This window comes from Macaca fascicularis, chromosome 6 (genome assembly GCF_037993035.2).
Source record: "Macaca fascicularis isolate 582-1 chromosome 6, T2T-MFA8v1.1".
Classification (NCBI taxonomy): domain Eukaryota; kingdom Metazoa; phylum Chordata; class Mammalia; order Primates; family Cercopithecidae; genus Macaca; species Macaca fascicularis.
Genome location: NC_088380.1, coordinates 43,054,985 through 43,078,940, shown reverse-complemented (window position 1 = coordinate 43,078,940; position 23,956 = coordinate 43,054,985). Strand labels below are relative to the sequence as shown.

At 39.3% G+C, this 23,956-nt stretch overlaps 1 protein-coding gene across 6 annotated transcripts in view; it reads right to left on the bottom strand.

The window, feature by feature from the left end:
* The window catches only part of GHR (growth hormone receptor), a 320,003-nt gene that overhangs the window by 28,473 nt on the left and 267,574 nt on the right, over positions 1-23,956 (bottom strand). For all 6 annotated transcript variants that reach the window (XM_005556812.5, XM_065546202.2, XM_015451334.4 and 3 more), the window contains exon 4: positions 5,133-5,262. In XM_005556812.5, the coding sequence (XP_005556869.3) occupies positions 5,133-5,262 (130 nt within the window). The remainder of the gene's footprint in view (positions 1-5,132; positions 5,263-23,956) is intronic.

Genomic DNA, 23,956 nt, shown 5'->3' with positions numbered 1-23,956 from the left:
ACGTAATCTGTGGTTGTGGAAGATGAGGTAGGAATGGCCTGTGCAGCCAGAGGCTCCTGTGGCTCACAGGCCAGACTGTGGAGGTTTGGGACCATCCCTCTGTGGGATGGGTGCTGGGCAGCAGTGGACAATGAGGACATTGCAGGCTGTAAGGAAGGCAGGACCTGGAAGGAAGGGATGCAAAGCTGGGAGAAGACGCCTATTTCCTTCTTATAGCTGTTTCTCAGGCTGGTCTGCTTGGCACTAGGAGAAAACTTGTGTAGTATCAGGGGGTACTTGAGACGGCTGCTCCTCAGCTGTTGGAAGGAAATTGGGATTTAAATGGCAGAGACTCCAGGGGCTGAGATAGTGAATTGCTGCTTTGGTTGAGACTCTTAAAAGTTGCATATGCTGGCTGGGTACGGTGGTTCATGCCTGTAATCCCAGCACTTTGGGAGGCTGAGGCAGGTGGATCATGAGGTTAGCAGTTTGAGACCAGCCTGGCTAACATGGTAAAACCCCGTCTGTACTAAAAATACAAAAATTAGCTGGATGTGATGGCATGCTCCTGTAATCCCAGCTATTCAGTAGGTAGGCTGAGGCAGGAGAATTGCTTGAACCCAGGAGGCAAAGGTCGCAGTGAGTCAAGATCGCGCCACTGCACTCCAGCCTGGGCGACAAAGCAAGACTCCATCTCAAAAACAACAACAACAACAACAAAAAACAACTGGCATGTGCTTGAATGAGATTCATCTCTGATGCAAAAAGTAAGTGGGCAAAAGGCAGAAGAAAAGATAAGGGTGTGTGTGTGTGTATGTTTGTGCGTGTGTAAGCATGTGTGTATGTAGAGTCAGAAGAAAAATGCTTAAAAAAATTAGGAATAGGTGGGTCGTTCATTGAACTATAGTATGCTTAATTTGACATTTACTTTCAAACTAAGTAAGAGTGCATTAAAGAGAGTAGTTGTAAGAAGATTGCCCAGAAAATGAAGCTTTCACATAATAGAAGGGATATCAAATGTACTTAGCATAAGTGATAGTATGAAAGTTAGAAAACTCAAAGTATTAAGACATCCCAAAGATGTAGATAGTGCTCAACAGGTCTGGATTTCTAAAATATTAGCTCTTTCATGATTCACAGAATTTCTCAACAGTGCATGTCAGTACCTTGGTCCCCATGAGGACTGTGTAAAAAACCCTGTTTAGATTATCCCAAATCCATGAACTCCACAGGACAAACAAAGCATTTATTTTAAGCATGATGGATCAGAAACAGCTAGTTCAAAACACTGCTTCCAACCTCTTTCTTCATGAACCAATGTTGAATTTCGCTTTAAATAAATATTTATAACTTATATTTTAAACTATTAAATGTAGACAAGAACCCAAATTAGCTCATAAAACAGATACTGTGTCACTTGCCTTCTCTGGGTTGAATGTCTCTACAGAAGACCCAAATCAATTCATGGAAGCTACCCTTTGCTCTTACTCCCAAAAGTTAAGTGCTTTAGGTTTGCTGCCAGACTATCTTGTGAAATGGAAGGGGTGAGAACCATAGAAAGAGACTATCATTAAAAATAAGAATAAAGAGCAGAAGAAATGTTTTTCATCTAAAGACAACCAACTGGAAAAAATAATAAAAATAAAACCTCATTTATGTTTTTAAGGGCAGCTGTTTTCATGACAGAAAGCTCACATGTTTTTGGCTTTAAATTCAATACTTTTGTTTAAGAAAAATGAAAGTAATAATGCCCTTTCTCCCTACTGATTTTCCACACAACCTTGTATAGAAAATAAAATTTCTCTTAAGACTAGGGTAATTTTTGAAGTGGGGTTGAATGGCTTTGGAAGAGGTGAGGGATACAACTTTAAGGACTGAGTGTTCACATGCCCAGTTCCTTTAAAAATACAGCTTTTACATGCAAGGAGCTGAGAGCAGAGCAGCTCGAACGTGCTTCCCAGAGCCTCCTTTTGCCATGCCTGTAATGTGCATTCATCCCGAGTCCCCTGCAAGCTCAGAGGCTGAATTTGGCACTATCGCCATCACAGGATGGCAGAGACTGTTTTGAATCAGCTGCTTTAACATGTGGAGGCTGCCTCTTCTGCCAGCTACCTGGCAAGGAGCAGAGCCACGCAAAACACACAACTGCCTGTAGGGCTGTGCCTGAAATGTCGTGTTGACAGCCTGACATGTTCACATTCCATTGTGCTTTAGACAGGCCAGGCCAGCAAACTGAAACAACTGCACCTCCCACTGACTCTGGTTTTGGATAAAATCCACAGTTTTATTTATGTGTCAGGGATGCGAAGCATGTTTCTATAGTTTCAGGAGTTGCCTGGCAACTGAGTTCTAAGAAACAATGACAAGAGTCAGAAAGTGCATTTGTATTGTCTTCTTTGTGAAGTGGGCAATGAGAAGTCAAATATATCTGTACACTAATCAGTCCAGTCCAATCCTGATACTCCTAATCCCTCAGTTTTACCCTTCTTCGATAAACTGGGCTGTGGGCTCATAGTAGTTTGGCTAAGATATTCAAAATAGTTATATTTTATAGAAAAAACACAAATATCTAATTTTGTAAGTTTGGGTTGGCACTTAATCATGAAGTTGTACTTACTCTCCTGGGATTCCAAACACTATCAGGGTAAAATCTAAGACATCTTTCTGAATATGTCTGAAATTTTCCCTCTACCCAGTCACACTTTCAGCAGCATCCTTGGTAGTGTAGATGCTGGATTTGAACCAGGGATGCTGAAATGACTGGGGTGTGCATAAGATGCCTGTGGAAAGAGTTATGTGACGCTGATTGATGAGGGCAAGGGACATATATTTATCAAGGCTTCATTCCTTTCGATTTCTCTTTTTGCTTATATTCAAATTTGGTAAATACTGAGGTAGCAAAAAATTATTTTCATAAAGTGGACCCAGCTTAAGAGGTTATTCTGCTAATTTTCTTTACAGTTTGGCTAATTGTGCCTGCACAAATAACATAACGATTCCACACATTTCAAAAGTGTCATCAAACATACTAACTTCATGTCCGAATGTGTTTATAGAAATCAACTTTGTTTACAGGCCCCAACCTCTTTGTGGTGTCAGCCTTAAGGAAAAATATAGTATAATTGGTGCCCAAACATTTCATTTTCACTTCACTTCATCCAAGAGACCTCTCTTACACTGAAAGGTGGGGAAGGTCCACTTGGTTGCTAACTCCAAGTATTTTTTTATCTGCAAATTAAGCAGCAGCTCTGCATTAAAATGGTCTTATACCAATAATTATAACAATTTATTGGTATAAATGGTCTTATACCACTTATAGTCATCTTTATAGTCCAGGAACTGGATTGCTATATCATAATTATTTTTAAATTATCACTATACTACCGATAATAAGAATATCAGCTACAATTTGCTGAGTACTTATTATGTGTCAAGTACTCTGCCAAGTATTTTTCATGGGTTATCTCATACGATCCTCACAAGAAGCCACGAGGCAAGTCCGTTATCTCCTTTCTGCAAATGAGGAGGCTGAGTTGTACACAAACTGGCTAATTTCCCGAGTATTCCTTGGCCGGGCGCCGTGGCTCAAGCCTGTAATCCCAGCACTTTGGGAGGCCGAGACGGGCGGATCACGAGGTCAGGAGATCAAGACCATCCTGGCAAACACGGTGAAACCCCGTCCCTACTAAAAAACACAAAAAACTAGCCGGGCGAGGAGGCGGGCGCCTGTAGTCCCAGCTACACAGGAGGCTGAGGCAGGAGAATGGCGTAAACCCGGGAGGCGGAGCTTGCAGTGAGCTGAGATCCGGCCACTGCACTCCAGCCCGGGCGACAGAGCGAGACTCCGTCTCAAAAAAAAAAAAAAAAAAAAAAAAAAGAGAGAAAGTGCAGAAGTACACTGAAGTGCAGGTTTGTTGGCCCTGAGTTCATACCCTTAACTGTTGGCTGCATCTTCCTTCCCTTTCCCAGCTCTTCCGTGGGATAGACAATATCATCCTCCGACTAACGAACACCTCAAACCAAGGATAAAGGGTCCTCACTAAGCCTGCATCTTGGCTTAGGCATTCTCTGGGGGTTGGGTGGAAAAGAAGAGATAATGAAGTGTTTAAGCCTAAAATGTATAAAAGGTAAAAATATACAGAGTAAGAGTAAACCAAAAACAAAAATAATGCCAGGTGAAGGGGAAGAAATAAACAACTTGGGCGGTACCTATATTGAGAGGTGTTTGTTTCACCCTGCCTCTGTTATTTTAGAGGATCACTGGTAAAAATGAAAAAGTACTACAGTCTTTTACTGAATATATTTAAGAGAAGGAGTGTATTATCTGGTTAGAAACCAAGCTACATCTTTTAAAACATGCATCTTTGCAAAAACACCTATAGCTTTCCACCACAAATAAAGTAAAATTCAAAGCCTTGCCCTTGTCTACGAGGTTTGGCATAGTCAGTCCCTAAGTAACTCTCTGATCCCTTCCCATATCACTCTCCTCACTTTCAATCTTGTGCCTTCAGTGCTGGCCTTTTTCATCCCTTGAATAGGCCAAGACTGCCTCAGGGACTTTGTACTTGCAATTTCCTCTGCCTGGATAGCCTTTCCCCCAGATATTCACGTGACCTGTTCCATTTCACTTATGTCTCTGGTGTAGGACACCACAATAGAGAGGCCCCCTAGGATCACCCATTTCAATATCACTCAAGCCTCTTATACACACTCTCATCCACAGGCACATGCCCACGTGTACCCATACACGCTCTCACTCATACTTTGACACACTCTCATACATTCTCATGCACACACACAAACTCCCAAACACTGCTGATATGCTGCTTTCTGGCTTTATTTTTCTTAATAACCTATATTACTAGTTGACATTTTATTCAATTTTTATTGCCTGTCTCCCTGCATTGGAAGGAAATCTCCATGAGACCAGGGATTTTGTCTTTTGTAATCACTGCTATATCTCCAGGGCCTCAAATAGTACTGAGCACATAGGATAGGCTTAATTAATATTTTTTTCAGTAAATGAGTGAATGAATATTCATAGATTACATAAATCACAACAAATCACTTCTATTCCCACACTATATGTGATTCAGTGTACTTTAGTAGGTACATCCATGGAGAGGAAAATTGGAAAGGCATGAGGGCAGCACCTTCTGGTATAGAACAGCTGTATGGGTCCTAGGCTCTTTAAACCATGATGAACCGCATCTGTCCAGTGGCATGAAAAAGTCTCTCGCTCAGGTGAACGACACTTGGTGAATTTAGGCTCCTTAGAAGAGTCTGCAGAACAAAAAGAAAAGGCAAGGCATGAAATCAGGTGGGTCATATGTGATCCTAATGAGACACATATTTAAAAGTGTGTGAAGAAACTACTGGGATGAAGCCAGCATATTCCGTGTCTAGGAGGTGATGCCAATGTCTTCCAGAAAAGCATTTTTCCTGTCAGTTTTAGAGCTTGTTGCTTGCCATTGTCAGCCTTTGATTCCAGATACAAACCATTTTGCCTTTTATTTCAAGCATTTTGTAGGACCTGTTTAAGAAACGAGAGCTAGAGATTAAAATTTGGATATAGGCAGTTCATCTGGCTTCCAGATGTAGCAGTGAGGGAATGGGGAGGGTGGGAAGGAAAGGGAGAACAACTAATATGCGTGTGTTACTGAGCTACTGTGTAGAATATGCACCAGCATTGTTGTGTAGAAAGATGAGAGGCTAGGACATTTATCTACCACTCCCAGTACCCACTGGTTAAAGAGTGCCTCAGAGATGTTCACCTCCATGCACTTCTAGGCTGTACCTGCACATGAGCTGAGGGTCTTTGCCGAGGCAGGCACCTGAGTGTGCACCTGAGTGGCATAGTGGCAAATGGATGCCACAGATGGTTGTGCTGACATCAGGTGGACGTGGGGGATGTAGAGTGGGAACCACAGGATGCACTACAGGGTCATTTTTCTTTTCATAGATTTTTGATAAAAGTCATGTATGTTTGCATTCTTTTAAAAGATTCAGCCAGTAAACTCATTAAATAGATGCCAATTCTAAACAACTTATACATACACATGTCTTAATTCTAATTTGAGAAGTAAGTGCAGAATGCCTTTTATGTGTTAGGATTTTAGCCAAAATTCCTCTGCATCTATGAAATCTGCTGCTATAGATGTACAACAGACAGGTATGAAGCAAGACACATGTTTATATATCGATTCTCAGTGTTCTGATGTTCATGGCCATTTTGGAGATTTCTTTTCAAATTTCTGTTCTTTTCCTTATTTTTTTTTCTCCTTATATGATTAGCCTTCAATCAGATTGTAAACTTAATCTAAAACTTTCATTCCTGGGTATCAGGGAGGCTCTCAATCTTAAAGTATCTTTATCAATACTTTGAAAGATCACTTAAAAATAAATAATATGAAGCAAATGCATGAAAACCCATGATTCCAAATTCCAGGTTACATACCTGATGTTATGAACCAAAAACATGCCTCTTTTTTCCACTAGCAACAAACTCATAAGGGATGGAATGTTACAAACCTTCTAAACAAATCCATCATTCAGATTCATTCAACAAACATTATTAAACACAAATTTTGTACCAGGCTCTGTTCTAGGAATAGAGAAATGAACAAGTTGATAAAAGTTGGTCCTTGTCTAGTTTCCATTCTAACAAAGGCAGGGATGTGGGGATCCTATGTAGAAAAATAAGCTGGGTCAGGTAGCGTGATGCCTTCAGCTTTGTTCTTTTTGCTTAGGATTGTCTTGGCTATGCAGGCTCAGTTTTGGTTCCATATGAAATCTAAAGTAGTTCTTTTCCAATTCTGTGAAGAAAGTCAATGCTAGTTTGATGGGGATAGTGTTGAGTCTATAAATTACTTTGGGCAATATGGCCATTTTCATGATATTGATTCTTCCTATCCATGAGGATGTTTTTCCATGTGTTTGTGTCCTCTCTTATTTCCTTGAGCAGTGGTTTGTAGTTCTCCTTGAAGAGGTCCTTCACATCCTTTGTAAGTTGGATTCCTAGGCATTTTATTCTCTTTGTAGCAATTGTGAATGGGAGTTTGCTCGTGACTTGGCTCTCTGTTTGTCTGTCACTGGCGTATAGGAATGCTTGTGATTTTTGCACATTGATATCATATCCTGAGACTTTGCTGAAGTTGCTTATCAGCTTAAGGAGATTTTGGGCTGACATGATGGGGTTTTCTAAATATACAATCATGCCATCTGCAAACAGGGACAATTTGACTTCCTCTTTTCCTAATTGAATACCCTTTATTTATTTCTCGTCTGATTGCCCTGGCCAAAGCTTCGAATACTATGTTGAAAAGGAGTGGTGAGAGAGGGCATCCTTGTCTTCTGCTGGTTTTCAAAGGGAATGTTTCCAGTTTTTGCCCATTCAGTATGATTTTGGCTGTGGGTTTGTCATGAATAGCTCTTATTATTTTGAGATATGTTTCATCAATACCTAGTTTATTGAGAGTTTTTAGCATGAAAGGCTGTTGAATATTGTTGAAGGCCTTTCCTGCATCTACTGAGATAATCATGTGGTTTCATCATTGGTTCGGTTTATGTGATGGACTACGTTTACTGATTTGTGTATGTTGAACCAGCCCTGCATCCCAGCGATGAAGCTGACTTGATCAGGGTGGATAAACTTTTTGATGTGCTGCTGGATTCAGTTTGCCAGTATTGTATTGAGGATTTTTGCATTGATGTTCATCAGAGATATTGGCCTAATATTTTCTTTTTCTATTGTGTCTCTGACTTCAAACTATACTACAAGGCTACAGTAACAAAGACAACATGGTACTGGTACCAAATAAGATATATAGACCAATGGAACAGAACAGGGGCCTCAGAAATAACATCACACATCCACAACCATCTGACAAACCTGACAAACCATCTGACAAACCTGACAAAACAAGCAATGGGGAAAGGATTCCCTGTTTAATAAATGGTGTTGGGAAAACTGGCTAGCCATATGCAGAAAGCTGAAACTGGATCCCTTCCTTACACCATATACAAAAATTAACTCAAGACGTATTAAAGACTTAAATGTTAGACCTAAAACCATAAAAACCCTAGAAGAAAACCTAGGCAATACCATTCAGGACATAGGCATGGGCAAAGACTTCATGACAAACACCAAAAGCAATGGCATCAAAAGCAAAAATTGACAAATGGGATCTAATTAAACTAAAGAGATTCTGCATAGCAAAAGAAACTATCATCAGAGTGAACAGGCAACCTACAGAATGGGAGAAAATTATTGCTATCTATTCATCTGACAAAGGGCTAATATCCAGAATCTACAAAGAACTTCAACAAATTTACAAGGAAAAAAAAAAAAACCAACCCCATCAAAAAGTGGGCAAAGGATATGAACAGACACTTCTCCAAAGAAGACATTTATGCAGCCAACAGACACATGAAAAAATGCTCATCATCACTGGTCATCAGAGAAATGCAAATCAAAACCACAGTGAGATACCATCTCATACCAGTTAGAACGGCGATCATTAAAAAGTCAGGAAACAACAGATGCTGGAGAGGATGTGGAGAAATAGGAACGCTTTTACACTGTTTGTGGGAGTGTAAATTAGTTCAACCATTGTGGAAGACAGTGTGGCGATTCCTCAAGGATCTAGAACTAGAAATACCATTTGACCCAGCAATCCCATTACTGGGTATATATCCAAAGGATTATAAATCATTCTAATATAAAGACACATGCACATGTATGTTTATTGTGGCACTGTTCACAATAGCAAAGATTTGGAACCAACCCAGATGCCCATCAATGATACACTGGATAAAGAAAATGTGGCACATATACACCATGGAATACTATGCAGCCATAAAAAAGGATGTGTTCACGTCCTTTGCAGGGACATGGACGAAGCTGCAAACCATCATTCTCAGCAAACGAACACAAGAACAGACAACCAAACACTGCATGTTCTCACTTATAAGTGGGAGTTGAACAATGAGAACACATCTACACAGGGAGGGGAACTTTACACACTGGGGCCTGTTGAGGGGCTGTGGGGCTAGGGGAGGGATAACATTAGGAGAAATACCTAATGTAGATGCCGGGTTGATGGGTGCAGCAAACCACCATGGCACATGTAGACCTATGTAACATGTGCACGTTCTGCACGTGTACCTCAGAACTTAAAGTATAATAATAAAAAAAGAAAAATAAGCAGGGTAAGAAGAAAGTATAGGACTGGGAACCGCATCCTTGTTTAAAAACAACTGTTGCCCTCAATAGTATAAACAAGTGAATCTTCAGAAAATCCTGAGTTGCAGATTATGTCTTTAGCCCTGGGAGCACATGTTGGGGATAGCAGGAATGTTTTTGTAATCAAATTCCACGGTCATATTGTTGTAAGAAATACTCATTTTCCTGTACGAATGGAGAAATTTACAAGAGTTTTAGGGCATGGATGGGATGTGCCTTGGTACTGAGGGCAGATGGGCAGCTCTCTCTATGTGGTCAGCGTTTACCAACCCCTCTCAGAACACTGAGGTGTCGGAGCCCACATTATCTGTTACAAATGAGTACAGTGAAAAAGATGTGTATTTTGTTAGGCAAGCACCTCTCATACAGTAAAGTACTGAAAATACTCCTTTTTACTATTAGCTGAAGCACTGAAAACAAACACTATTTTAGGTTCTTCTACAAAGTTAGTAATTATTAAAACTAAATACTTAAACCACAACTGTTTTAATGCTGGCAGATCTGAGGAGACTATTTCACATTCTAACTGTTCATTTGCACAGAAATAAGAAAAGGAAATGCACTAGATTAGCAATTGAGAGATGTATACTCTCGGTCTGGCTCTGACGCTATTTAATGTTGATCTTCCCAAGCCATTTGGGTCTTGATTTCCTTAGTAGAATGCCTGGATAGATAAGGTACAAAGTACTTTACAATTTTACAGCTTCACTTTTACAATTAAGGGGCATATATAACTATGAACAATAACGTACAGAACAAAAACATAATTTTGGCATTTGAGTTGAAACAACAATAGAACACCAAATACAAATGCCAATCAGGTTCCTATATTGCCTGTATAATAGACCTGTTACATAATAGCAAGAATTATAAACTCAACTTCAAAATTTGAAACAGAAAGAAATAAAAAACTTTGTCAGCTGAAACAAACAAAAATCTTAAAAAGAAAAAATAACGAATTTGAAACACATTTTGCTTACTTAAACTTAGTGTTCTTAGATTTATTGCTTCCTTTTAACTCCAGATGCATAGAAAGTCCTTATAATCTTCTCATTGTAAATAAGAAATAGGAAATTTATGGGTGTGGTGCTAATGTGATGAAGTGTGTGTCTGCACATGGAACCCTCATACAGATGTAGTGCAGCAGAGCTGTTTTGTTCTTGTCTTTTTAAATGTCTTTCTTTCCCTTCCTTTCTTCCCTTTCACCTTCCTCCTTTCTGTATTTTACCCTGCACCCTCCTTCTCTCTTTCCTGCTTTTTTAAATTTTATGGCTGGGGTATGTGCTGTTAAGTGCTGTGGCAGACAGCCCCTAAAGTGGCCTCCAGCAATTCCTGTCTTCTCTCATTCACAGCCTTATGTGTTTCCTTCCCTTGAGTAACTTGCTTCTAATCAAAAGAATATGGTAGCATGGAGCGCATGTCAGTTCTATGATTAGGTTACAAAAGGTTGAGACTTCTTTTTAACTAGCAGACTCACCCTCCTGCTGGTTTGATGAAGTAAGTTGCTGTTTGGTGAGAACCACACAGCAAAGAACTAAGCATGGCCTCTGGCCAACACTTAGCAAGAAGCAGAGGCCCTCAGAATCAAAACCCTTGAGGAAATGAATCCTGGCAACAACCATGTAAGTGAACATGGGAGCCAATTTTTCCCTATCCAGCCTTCAGATGAGACCACAGCCCTGGCTGACACTTTGACTGCAGTGTTGTAAGATAGCGTTAAGCACAGGACACAGCTGGTGGGTTAATTTGGAAAAAGTGTGAGAAGTATATTAACTTTACTAAATATTTGAATGCTATTAATACAGAGTAAATGAATCTAATATATCAGAACTTAAAAGTAGTGCACAAGAATGACACAAGCCACTTTTCTTAGCAAATGGAATGCATCACAGTGAGTGTGAGAAAGTGAGTAACTCCTCTTTTGGAGGCAAGAAGAACTACATTGTGGCTGGCTGCTTAGTTTCTCCTTAATCACATCCTGTCCCATCTAGTACTATAGTGCCATTGTGGCTGAAGACACTCAGCATTCCTAAAGTCCAACTCCTTAGTGTTATCTTAAGGCTTTCCAAATCTGAGAGGAACTGCCATAATCTTAAAATGAACACCTTTCTCACTAAGTCTAAAAATCCTATTAGAATCTTACTTTTTCGTTTCACTATGAAGACAACAAATGACTGTGATAGACTCTCAGGTCTTCTCTGATAAGCCAGGAACAGAAAATCATTTCTGAACTAGTAATATTTCTTGCTTTCTTATGATTTTTAAAGATTAAATCTAAAAATAGTATAGTTCAACATCCATTTATAGCACCTCTGAAAGGAATGTGGCAATTAACAAGAGAGCCCAATTTTGTCCCTAAATGAATTATCACTAAGAACAATGAGTTAAGTTGGAACACTCATTTCTCTTAGTGATAATGCTGAAGAAATATTAGCATTAATGCTGCTTGGCACTCAAAAATCTAGGCAACAGATTTGGGATTCATTTTCATTTCCTCTTTGGAGACTTAATTTTGAAAATAAGGATTTTGATTTGTAGTGATATCTTTAGTTATTATTACTATGTCCTATCATGTTACATACTACATCATGTTGAACACTTTGCACATATGATCTCATTTAATACTGACTCCAGAAGGTGGATGTTATTTCAATTTAGAAATGGGTGAAACTGCAGGGGAGATAAGTGAGTTTCCCATCTTTACATTCCTGTAGTAGCAAAGATGGGATTAAAACATAGGTCTGTGTGATTTTAAGCTAAGCTCTTTGCACTAGCAAAAATCAGTAGCTATTTTGTTCCCCAATCTCTCTTGCTTCTCAAAAAATTCCCACAAGAGAAATGATAGCTCGGATGTTCCCTTAATCAACACTCAGAAATTAGTAACCTGGCATGCGCTAAAAGCAATTCCCAACTGGAACTGCACATTGGAACGAAGTGAGGAGACTTAAAAAGTACTGATGCCTTGGTCTGCTTCCAGAGATTTGAATCAACCTGAGATGCAGCCTGGGTATTGAGATTTTTTTAAAGTTCCTCAGGTGCTTGCAAAGCATAATCCATGTTGAGAACCACTACTGTAGAGAAATAAAGTTAGATGTAAGACTGAGAAGGTGGCTTTCCATATTGTTAGATTCCCTGATCGGTTCTAGCAGAGATATGTATTAAGAGTGAACACTTGCTATGAACTCCCGAGAGCCTAGTTCAGGAGGATGTGGGGAGGATATGATGATGAATACTGTCACTTCAGAAGAGTGCAATCATGTTTCATGAAGAATGCTTGAAGAGCTAAGATATTTTAACTATGTGTGCAAAGTAGTACATCTAAATGATAATACTGCCTAAACTTCTGACAGACTATGAACCAGCAATAAGAATTAATTAATTAAGAAGTTGTAGGCTGGATCATCATGGCGGTTGGGAGGCAGGACTAGATTGCAACTCCGGACAGAGAAGACTGCAGAGCTTGCGATGTGAATTTAAGCTTCATATTGACTACAAGAACAAACCCGCAATCCTGAGAGGACCCAAAGACCCTCTGAAGGAAGCAGACTGCCCCTGCAGGACCCGGGAGACACCCCAAATACTGTGAGTGCCTCAACTGTGGAACTGTGAAACGGAGACCCTCCTCTGCTGAATACATACCCCCACTGGAGGAACTGAAGGTGTGTTTGTGGGAGAAGTTTCCAACCTTACCTAGAGCTGAGTCAATTTACAGAGCTGAGCGAAATACAGGGGTAAAGGAAGCAGCAGAAAGGCCCTGGGAGTTTGCTGGGTCCTCGAGCAGCCCATTCTGGCCTGGCACCACAGGGATCCATAGGGAGGGTGGCAAGAGGAGCAGGGGGTAAAATTGCACAGGAAGAAGCCTCTCTTGCTGAACTTTGTAACAATTTGAAGGGGCAAGAAGCGTCCTGGCCAGAACTTGGGGGAGGGTGCAAATCTGGTGTGCAGATTCCACAAGTGGGGGAAGAGCCAAGTCGTTTTCTTTCGCAGTTGGGAGGCAGGTAGCCTGGGGCAAGTTTTCAAGCCCATCTCGCCCATGGCCTGGAAAGACTCAGGGCTAGCATGGGGGTCACGGTGGGAGTGAGACTGGTCCTTTGGTTTGCATGGGAGCTGGGTAAGGTCTGTGACTGCTGGCTTTCCCCCACTTCCTTGACAACCTTCATGACCCAGTAGAGGCAGCCATAATCCTCCTAGGTACACAGCTCCAGGCACCTGGGAATCCCATCCCCATTCCCCACAGCAGCCTCAGCAAGACCTGCCCAAGGAGAGTCTGAACTCAACCACACCTAGCCCTGTCCCCACCTGATGGTCTTTCCCTACCTACTCTGGTAGCTGAAGACAAAGGGCATATAATCTTGGTCATTCTAGAGCCCTGTCCACCACCAGTTCCTCTCCATACTATTACAGCTGATGCTCTCTGGAAACTGCCACCTCTTGGCAGAAGGCCAACTAGCACAAAATAGAGTATTAAACCACCAAAGCTAAGAAACTTCACGGAGTCCATTGCACCTCACCCCCCACCACCTCCCCTATTGGAACTGGTGCTAGTATCCACAGCTGAGAGACCTGTAGATGGTTCACATCACAGGACTCTGTGAGACAACCCCCAGTACCAGCCCAGAGCTGGGGAGACTCACTGGGTGGCTAGACCCAGAAGAGAGACAACAATTACAGCAGTTCGGCTCACAGGAAGCCATATCCATAGGAAAAGGGGGAGAGTACTACATCAAGGGAACACCTTATGGGACAAAAGAATCTGAACAACAGCCTTCAGCCCTAGACCTTCCCTTTGACAGAGCCTACCCAAATGAGAAGAAATCAGAAAACCAGCCCTGGTAATATGACAAAATCAAGTTCTTTAACATCCCCCCAAAATCACATTAGTACACTAGCAATGGATTCAAACCAGAAAGAAATCCCTGATTTACCTGAAAAAGAACCCAGGAGGTTAGTTATTAAGCTAGTCAGGGAGGCACCATAGAAAGCCAAAGCCCAATGCAAGGAAATCCAAAAAACAGTATAAGAAGTGAAGGGAGAAATACTCAAGGAAATAGATAGCTTAAAGGAAAAAACAGTAAAAGCTTCAAGAAACTTTGGATACACTTAAAGAAATGCAAAATGCTCTGGAAAGTCTCAGCAATAGACTTGAACAAATAGAAGAAAGAAATTCAGAGCTTGAAGACAAGGTCTTCGAATTAATACAATTCAACAAAGACAAAGAACAAAGAATAAGAAAAATTGAACAAAGCCTCCAAGAAGTCTCGGATTATATTAAACGACCAAACCTAAGATAAATTGGTGATCCTGAGGAAGAAGAGAATTCTAAAAGCTTGGAAAACATATTTGGGGGAATAATTAAGGAAAACTTCCCTGGCCTTGCTACAGACCTAGACATCCAAATATAAGAAGCACAAAGCATACCTGGGAAATTCATCACAATCATTGCCTGGGCACATTGTCATCAGGTTATCAAAAGTTAAGACGAAGATAAGAATCTTAAGAGCTGTGAGACAGAAGCACGAGGTAACCTATAAGGGAAAACCTATCAGATTAACAGCAGATTTCCCAGCAGAAGCATTATAAGCTAGAAGGGATTGGGGCCCTATCTTTAGCCTCCTCAAACAAAACAATTATCAGCCAAGAATTTGTATCTAGCAAAACTAAGCATTATATAGGAAGGAAAGATACAGTCATTTTCAGACAAACAAATGCTGAGAGAATTCGCCGTTACCAAGCCACCACTACAAAAATTGCTAAAAGGAGCTCTAAATATTGAAACATATCCTGGAAACATCAAAAGATAACTTCTTTAAAGCACAAATCACACAGGACTTATAAAACAAAAATACAAGTTAAAAACCAAAAACAAAAAAACCAAAGTACACAGGCAGCACAGAGCATGATGAATGCAATGGTACCTCACATTTCAACATTGACTGCAAATGACCTAAATGCTCCATTTAAAAGATACAGAACAGCAGAATGGATAAGAACTCACCAACCATCTGCTGCCTTAGGAGATTCACCTAACACATAAGGCCTCACATAAACTTAAAGGGGTGGAAAAAGGCGTTTCATGCAAATAGACACCAAAAGTGAGCAGGGATAGTTATTCTTATATCAGACAAAACAAACTTTAAAGCACCAGCATTTAAAAGAGACAAAGAGGGACATTATATAATGGTAAAAGGCCTTGTCCAACAGGAAAATATCACAATTGTAAACATATATTCACCTAACAATGGAGCTCCCACATTTATAACACAATTAGACCTAAGAAATGAGACAGACAGCAACACAATAATAGTGGGGGACTTCAGTACTCCACTGTCTGCACTGGACAGGTCATCAAGACAGAAAGCCAACAAAGGATCAATGGATTTAAACTATACTTTGGAACAAATGGACTTAACAGATATATAGAGGCCATTTCATCCAACAACCACAGAATACACATTCTATTCAACAGCGCATGGAGCTTTCCCCAAGATAGACCATGTGATAGGTCATAAAACAAGACTCAACAAATTTAAGAAAATTGAAATTATATCAAGCACTCTCTCAGACCACAGTGGAATAAAACTGGAAATCAACTCTAAAAGGAATCTTTAAACCATGCAAATAAATGGAAATTAAATAACTTGCTCCTGAATGAGCATTGGGTCAATAAAGGAAATCAAGATGGAAATTTAAAAATTCTTCAGACTGGGCCGGGCGTGGTGGCTCACACCTGTAATCCCAGCACTTTGGGAGGCCGAGGTGGGCAGATCACAAGGTCAGGAGATCGAGAACATCCTGGCCAACATGGTGAAACCCCATCTCTACTAAAAATACAAAAATTAGCTGGGTGTGGTAGCATGCACCTGTAGTCCCAGCTACTCAGGAGACTGAGACAGGAAAATTGCTTGAATCTAGGAGGCGGAGGTTGCAGTGAGCCAAGATCGTGCCACTGCACTCCAGCCTGGTGACAGAATGAGACTCCGTCTCAAAAAAACAAAAAAAATTCTTCAGACTGAATGACAATAATAACACAACCTACCAAAACCTCTGGGATACAGCAAAGGCAGCGCTAAGAGGAAAGTTCATAGCCGTAAACCCCTACAGAAGACTGAATGAGCAAAAACTGACATTCTAAGGTCATACCTCCAAGAAGTAGAGACACAAGAAGAAACCAAATCCAAACCCAGCAGAAGAAGAGAAATAACCAAGATCAGAGCAGAACTAAAGGAAATTGAAACAAACAAACAAACAAACAAACAAACAAACAAACACAAGAGATAAATGAAACAAAAAGCTGGTTCTTTGAATAGATGAATAAAATTGATAGACCATTAGCAAGATTAACCAAGAAAAGAAGAGAGAAAATCCATTTAACCTCACTAAGAAATGAAACAGAAGATATTACAACTGACACTACTGAAATACAAAAGATTATTCAAAGCTACTATGAACACCTTTACACACATGAACTAGAAAACTTAAAAGAGGTGGATAAATTTTTGGGAAAATACAAACCTCCTAGCTTAAATCAAGAAGAATTAGATACCCTGAAGAGACGAATAACAAGCAGCAAGATTCAAATAGTAATTAAAGAATTACTAACAAAAAAAGTCGAGGACCAGATGGATTTACAGCAGAATTCTACTAGACATTCAAAGAAGAATTGGTATCAACCCTTTTGACACTATTCCACAAGATAAAGAAAGGAGCCCTCCCTAATTCATTCTACAAAGCCAGCATCACCCTAATACCAAAACTAGGGAAGGACATAACCAAAATAGAAAACTACAGACCGATATCCTAAAGAACACAGATGATAAAATCCTTAACAAAACACTAGTAACCGAATCCAATAACATATCAAAAGGATAATCTACCACGATAAAGTGGGTTTCATACTAGGGATGCAGGGATGCTTTAACATATGCAAGTCAATAAATGTGATACACCACACATAAGCAGAATTAAAAACAAAAATTACATGATCATCTCAATAGATGCCGAAAAAGCATTCAACAAACTCCAGCATCCCTTTATGATTAAAACTCTCAGCAAAATCAGCATACAAGGAACATACCTTAATGTAATATAAGCCATCTATGACAGTCTCACAGCCAACATAATACTGAATGGATAAGTTGAAAGCATTCCTTCTGAGAACTGCAACAAGACAAGGATGCCCACTCCCAACACTCCTTTTCAACATAGTACTGGAAGTCCTAGCCAGAGCAATCAGACAAAAGAATGAAATAAAGGGTATTCAAATCGGTAAAGAGGAAGAAACTGTCACTGTTTGCTGACGATGTGATCCTTTACCTTGAAAACCCTGAAGACTCCTCCAGAAAGCTCCTAGAACTGATAAAAGAATTCAGCAAAGTTTCCGGATACAAGATTAATGTACACAAATCAGTAGGTATTCCATACACCAACAGTGACCAAGTGGAGAATCAAATCAAGAACTCAACTCCATTCACAGTAGCTGCAAAACCAAAACAAAACAAAAAAAACCTAGGAATATCCCTAACCAAGGAGTCGAAAGACCTCTTCAAGGAAAGCTATAAAATGCTGCTGAAAGAAACCACAGATGATACAAGCAAATGGAAACACATCCCATGCTCATGGATGGTTAGAATCAATATTGTGAAAATGACCATACTGCCAAAAGCAATCTAAAAATTCAATCAATCCCCATCAAAATACTACCATCATTCTTCATAGACTTAGAAAAAAACAATTCTAAAATTCATATGGAATGAAAAAAGAGCCCACATAGTCAAAGCAAGACTAAGCAAAAAGAACAAATCTGGAGGAATCACACTACCTGATTTCAAACTACAGTATAAGGCCATAGTCACCAAAATAGCATGGTACTGGTATAAAAATAGGCACAGAGATGACCAATGGAACAGAATAGAGAACTCAGAAATAAACCCAAATACATATAGCCAACTGATCTTCGACAAAGCAAACAAAAACATAAAGTGGCAAAAGGACACCCTTTTCAACAAATGGTGTTGGGATAATTGGCTAGACACATGTAGGAGAATGAAACTGGATCCTCATCTCTCATCTTATACAAAAATCAACTCAAGATGAATTAAGAACTTAAACCTAAGAACTGAAATTATAAAAATTCTAGAAGATAACATTGGAAAAACCCTTCCAGATGTCTGCTTAGGCAAGGATTTCATGACCAAGAACCCAAAAGAAAATGCAAAAAAAAAAAAAAAAGAAAAAAAAAAAGATAAATAGCTGGGACCTAATTAAACTAAAGCACTTTCCGTAGCAAAAGGAACAGTCAATAGAGTAAACAAACAACCCACAGAGTGGGAGAAAATCTTAACAATCTATACATCTGACAAAGGACTAATATTCAGAATCTACAACAAACTCAAACAAATCAGTAAGAGAAAAACAAACAATCTCATTAAAAAGTGGGCTAAGGACATGAATAGACAAATCTCAAAAGAAGATACACAAATGGGTAACAAACACATGAAAAAATGCTCAACATCACTAATGATCAGGGAAATGAAAATCAAAACCACAATGTGATACCATCTTACTCCCGCAAGAATGGCCATAATGAAAAAAATAAAAAAATAGATGTTGGCATGCATGCGGTGATCAGGGAACGTTTCTGCACTGCTGGTGGGAATGTAAACTAGTATAGTCACTGTGGAAAACAGTGTGGAGATTCCTTAAGAACTAAAAGGAGAACTACCATTTGATCCAGCAATCACACTAGTGATCTACCCAGAAGAAAAGAAGTCATTATTCAAAAAAGATACTTGCATGTACGTGTTTATAGCAGTACCATTCACAATTGCCAAATTGTGGAACCAATTCAAATGCCCATCAATCAACGAGTGGATAAAGAAACTGTGATATATATACATATATACACATATATATCTATAAATATACACATATATACATATATATCTATATATACACATATATACATATATATCTATATATACACACATATATACATATATAATCTATATATATATATATATATGATGGAATACTACTCAGACATAAAATGGAATGAATTAATGGTATTTGCAGTGACCAGACTATTATTCCAAGTGAAGTAACTCAGGAATGGAAAAGCAAACATTGTATGCTCTCACTGATATGTGGGAGCTAAGCTATGAGGACACAAAGGCATAAAAAAGATACAATGGACTTGGGGGACTTAGGGAGAAGAGTGGGAGGGGGCAAGGGATAAAAGACTACAAACAGGGTTCAGCGTATACTGCTCGGGTGATGGGTGCACCAAAATCTCACAAATCACCACTAAAGAAATGACTCATGTAACCAAATACCACCTGTACCCCAATAACTTATGGAAAAAAAAGTTGTTAAACTGGTACTGCTCCTGAAATTGTGGTTTAGAAAGCTTGAAAATAATTTTACTAAATTCCAGTTTTTAAAACTAGATGAAACTTGATATTAAGTCTAAACCTACATTTGACAGTGTCAGAGGAGCTTGGAGGCATTGTTGGCTGCCACATATCACTTTAACGCGACTGTGACTGTTTTGCTCTTCAGATGGGCTGAGCAGGATAAAGTTGGCTTCCTCATTCGCCACCTAGTAGCTTCCCCCTTGGAGGAAAACTATCTTCCCAGACAGTATATAAAAGTAGGATTTCAAGCAGCTCTTATATACAGAAGTATTAATTTGCTTTATTCTCTGTTCTCTCGCTGGAGATCCTTTTTTATGCACAACTCACAACAAAGCAGAAATAACAACCAAATGCAATCACATGCAATTTCCCAAAGTTGGCTTGGGGTTTGGGACTAAGAAAGGAGGAAGAGGAGCAACTGAAGAGTGAGGGGAAATTTGGAGGGAGAGGAGTCTTTGAAGGAAAAGGACAGTCTTCTTCAGAGAGCTCCAGGTAGGAGAGTGAAAGGCAGTCAGCAGCTATCTGTACTGAAATGGAGGACCTCCACTGCTCCACTGAACCATGTGCTATGGACCAGGTGCTGTCCACAGTCCCTGACACTTTCTATTATTCTTGAACAAAGGCTAGGGGACTTAGCTGTTTTTTTTTAATGGTATGGCGGTGTGAAGAGAAAACCGTGCCCTCTAACCAAAGTGTAACTAACTATTAGCAGTTGACAGTTTCTTTTCGAGTTGGGGTGGCAGCAGACAAACAACAAGGAAAGGAAGAAAACAAAACAAAACAATACTTGTTAACATGATTAAGAAAACCCAGTGCTTTGGGAGGCCAAGGCATATCACTTGAGGCCATGAGTTTGAGACCAGCCTGGGCAACAAAGCAAGACCCCCATCTCTACAAAAAATTAAAAAATTAGTGGGTGTAGTGGTATGTGCCTATAGTCCTAGCTACTCAGGAGGCTGAGGCAGAACTGATTGAACCCAGGAGTTCGAGGTTAAAATAAGCTATGATCACACCACTTCACTCCAGCCTGGGTGACAGAGTGAGACTCCATCTCAAGAAAAGAAAACCCACCGAATTAACCTTGTGCAAAGACATACTAAATAAAACAATTTTTAAAGAATAGGCAAATGATCTTCAAAAATGACTTTAATCCTAAATGAAGAAAGAAATTATAAGGCCCCAGTGTGTGATGTTCCCCACCCTGTGTCCAAATGTTCTCATTGTTCATTTCCCACCTTTGAGTGAGAATATGTGGTGTTTGGTTTTCTGTCCTTGTGACAGTTTGCTCAGAATGATGGTTTCCAGCTCCAACCATGTACCTGCAAAGGATGTGAACTCATCCTTTTTTATGACTGTGTAGTATTCCATGGTGTGTATGTGCCACATTTTCTTTATCCAGTCTATCATTGATGAACATTTGGGTTGGTTCCAAGTCTTTGCTATTGTGAATAGTGCTGCAGTAAACATATGTGTGCATGTATCTTTATAGCAGCATGATTTATCATCCTTTGGGTATATAACCAGTAATGGGATTGCTGGGTCAAATGGTATTTCCAGTTCTAGATCCTTGAGAAATTGCCACACTGTCTTCCACAATGGTTGAACTAATTTACACTCCCACCAACAGTATAAAAGTGTTCCTAGTTTTCCACATCCTCTCCAGCATCTGTTGCTTCCTGACTTTTTAATGATCACCCTTTTAACTGGCGTGAGAAGGTATCCCATTGTGGTTTTGATTTGCATTTCTCTGATGGCCAGTGATGATGAAGATTTTTTCATGTGTCTGTTGGCTGCATAAATGTCTTCTTTGGAGAAGTGTCTGTTCATATCCTTTGCCCACTTTTTGATGGGGTTGTTTGGTTTTTTTCTTGTAAATTTGTTGAAGTTCTTTGTAGATTCTGGATATTAGCCCTTTGTCAGATGGATGGATTGCAAAAATTTTCTCCCATTCTGTAGGTTGCCTGTTCAGTCTGATGGTAGTTTCTTTCGCTGTGCAGAAGGTCTTTAGTTTAATTAGATCCCATTTGTCAATTTTTGCTTTTGTTGCCATTGCTTTTGGTGTTTAGTCATGAAGTCTTTGCTCATGCCTATGTCCTGAATGGTATTGCCTAGGTTTTCTTCTAGGGTTTTTATGGTTTTAGGTCTAACATTTAAGTCTTTAATCCATCTTGAATTAACTTTTATGGGTGCAGCAAACCAACATGGCACATGTATGCCTATGTAACAAACCTGCATGTTGTGCACATGTACCCCATAACAAAGTATAATAATAATAATAATAATAATAATAATAATAACAAAACAATGACATTAAGCATTCAATCAAAAAATCATGTTTGGGTCTAGGTGCAGTGGCTCACACCTGCAATTCCTGCACTTTGGGAGGCTGAGGCGGGAGGATTACCTGAGGTCAGGAGTTCGAGGCCAGCCTGTCCAACATGGTAAAACTCTGTCTCTACTAAAAATACAAAAATTAGCCAGATCTGGTGGGGCATACCTGTAATCCCAGCTACTCAGGGAGGCTGAGGCACAAGAATCGTTTGAACCTGGGAGTCGGAAGTTGTAGTGAGCTGAGATCGTGTCACTGCACCACAGCCTGGGTGACACAGTGAGACTCTGTCTCAAAAAAATGTGTTCTGTAATGTTTATAATTAATTTATCTTAATAAAATTTCATGGAATTAAAAAAAGAAGAGAGAGAGAGAAAAAAAGAAAAGCACATTGGATCAAATGACTTTTGGCCCGTTATGGTGGACGTGGGTTCTGCTAAGCAATCTGCATATGCAATCAAACAAGGGTCAGTTTTAGAAGAGAAGAATGGTTACAGCATGCTCAGTCACCCTGATCTGGATAAAGAATGGCTATTACTGAACATAAGCCAAAGTGAGGAAATACTTATTGTCAGCCGAAATCACTTTCATATGTTCTGAGGACTGAATAAGCACGTTGCCAGGCCAACTGTGGTGAAACTGTAATGTTCCTTTCACAAATAATAAACAAGAGATTGTGATTGCAGCAGAGCTAGTCTACTTCTTGGACTATGCCTGCATAGGCTTTGGGTAAAATCTTTGGGTGACTGGCCTAAATGTATCAGTTATTTAAAAACACCTTTGTATTTAGCCTTTATATTTGGTTAAGGCAATGTTACAGAATGAGACATGCATGATCTTCAAAGGTTTGATGAGCAAAGAAGATGTGAATATGCAATTCTTCCATGATGAAAGAAGTTACTGTATTCAACATCATTACTTTTCCAAGTCCCCTTCTTAAGCAGGAACAGAACAACAATATGACAGCAACTACGTCTTCTTTGAGGTCTCTGTCCTACACATTTTATATGTAATATAAAACGTGTTTATTCTCAAAACTAGAATGAGGTAGGTACTATTATTCTCACTACCAAATAGATGACACTGAGGCACAGAAAAGTAAAATAACTGGCCCAAAGTCACTTGGTTATTAAGTGGCACAGCCATGGTCCTACTCAACAGCTGCACTTCAGAATTTGCATTCTTTTTTTTTTTTTTGAGATGGAGTCTCGCTCTGTCGCTAGGCTGTAGTGCAGTGCCGTGATCTCGGCTCACTACAACCTTCGCTTCCTGGGTTCAAGTGCTTCTCCTGCCTCAGCCTCCCGAGTAGCTGGGACAACAGGTGTGTGCCACCATGCCCAGCTAATTTTTCTATTTTTAGCAGAGACGGTGTTTCACCATGTTGGCCAGGATGGTCTCAATCTCTTGACCTCGGGATCCACCCATCTCGGCCTCCCAAAGTGCTGGGATTACAGGTGTGAGCCACCATGGCCAGCCCAGAATTGTATTCTTAACCATTGCACTGGTGGCTTTCAAAGTTTTTGAAAGTCACTTTCAGGAAAATTATTTTTATATATGTAAATTTTAAGTATAAATTTAAATATATTAAAATGATATATTAAAATATGAATAATATATAGTTAGTATGTTATTAATATATTAAATGTATTATTTTAATATATTTAATATAGTAATATATAATACAATTACATAATATACGTAATATATTACTAATGAATATATTGTTTATATATTGTTAATATAAATTAATAACATAAATTAACATATTAATTTATATTAATTATATTATTAATATAAATATATTTACATGTTTAAACTTTAAATATATAAACATTTTTAAATATTTTAAAATGTTCTCACATATTTACTTATATGATAGATACACACACATACATGTAAAATAAAATATCTCAAAATTACTTACTGCCTGCAATTAATTCTAACTTCAAATTATAAATGATGCTGCTTGCAACACTATAAATTGATTTATTA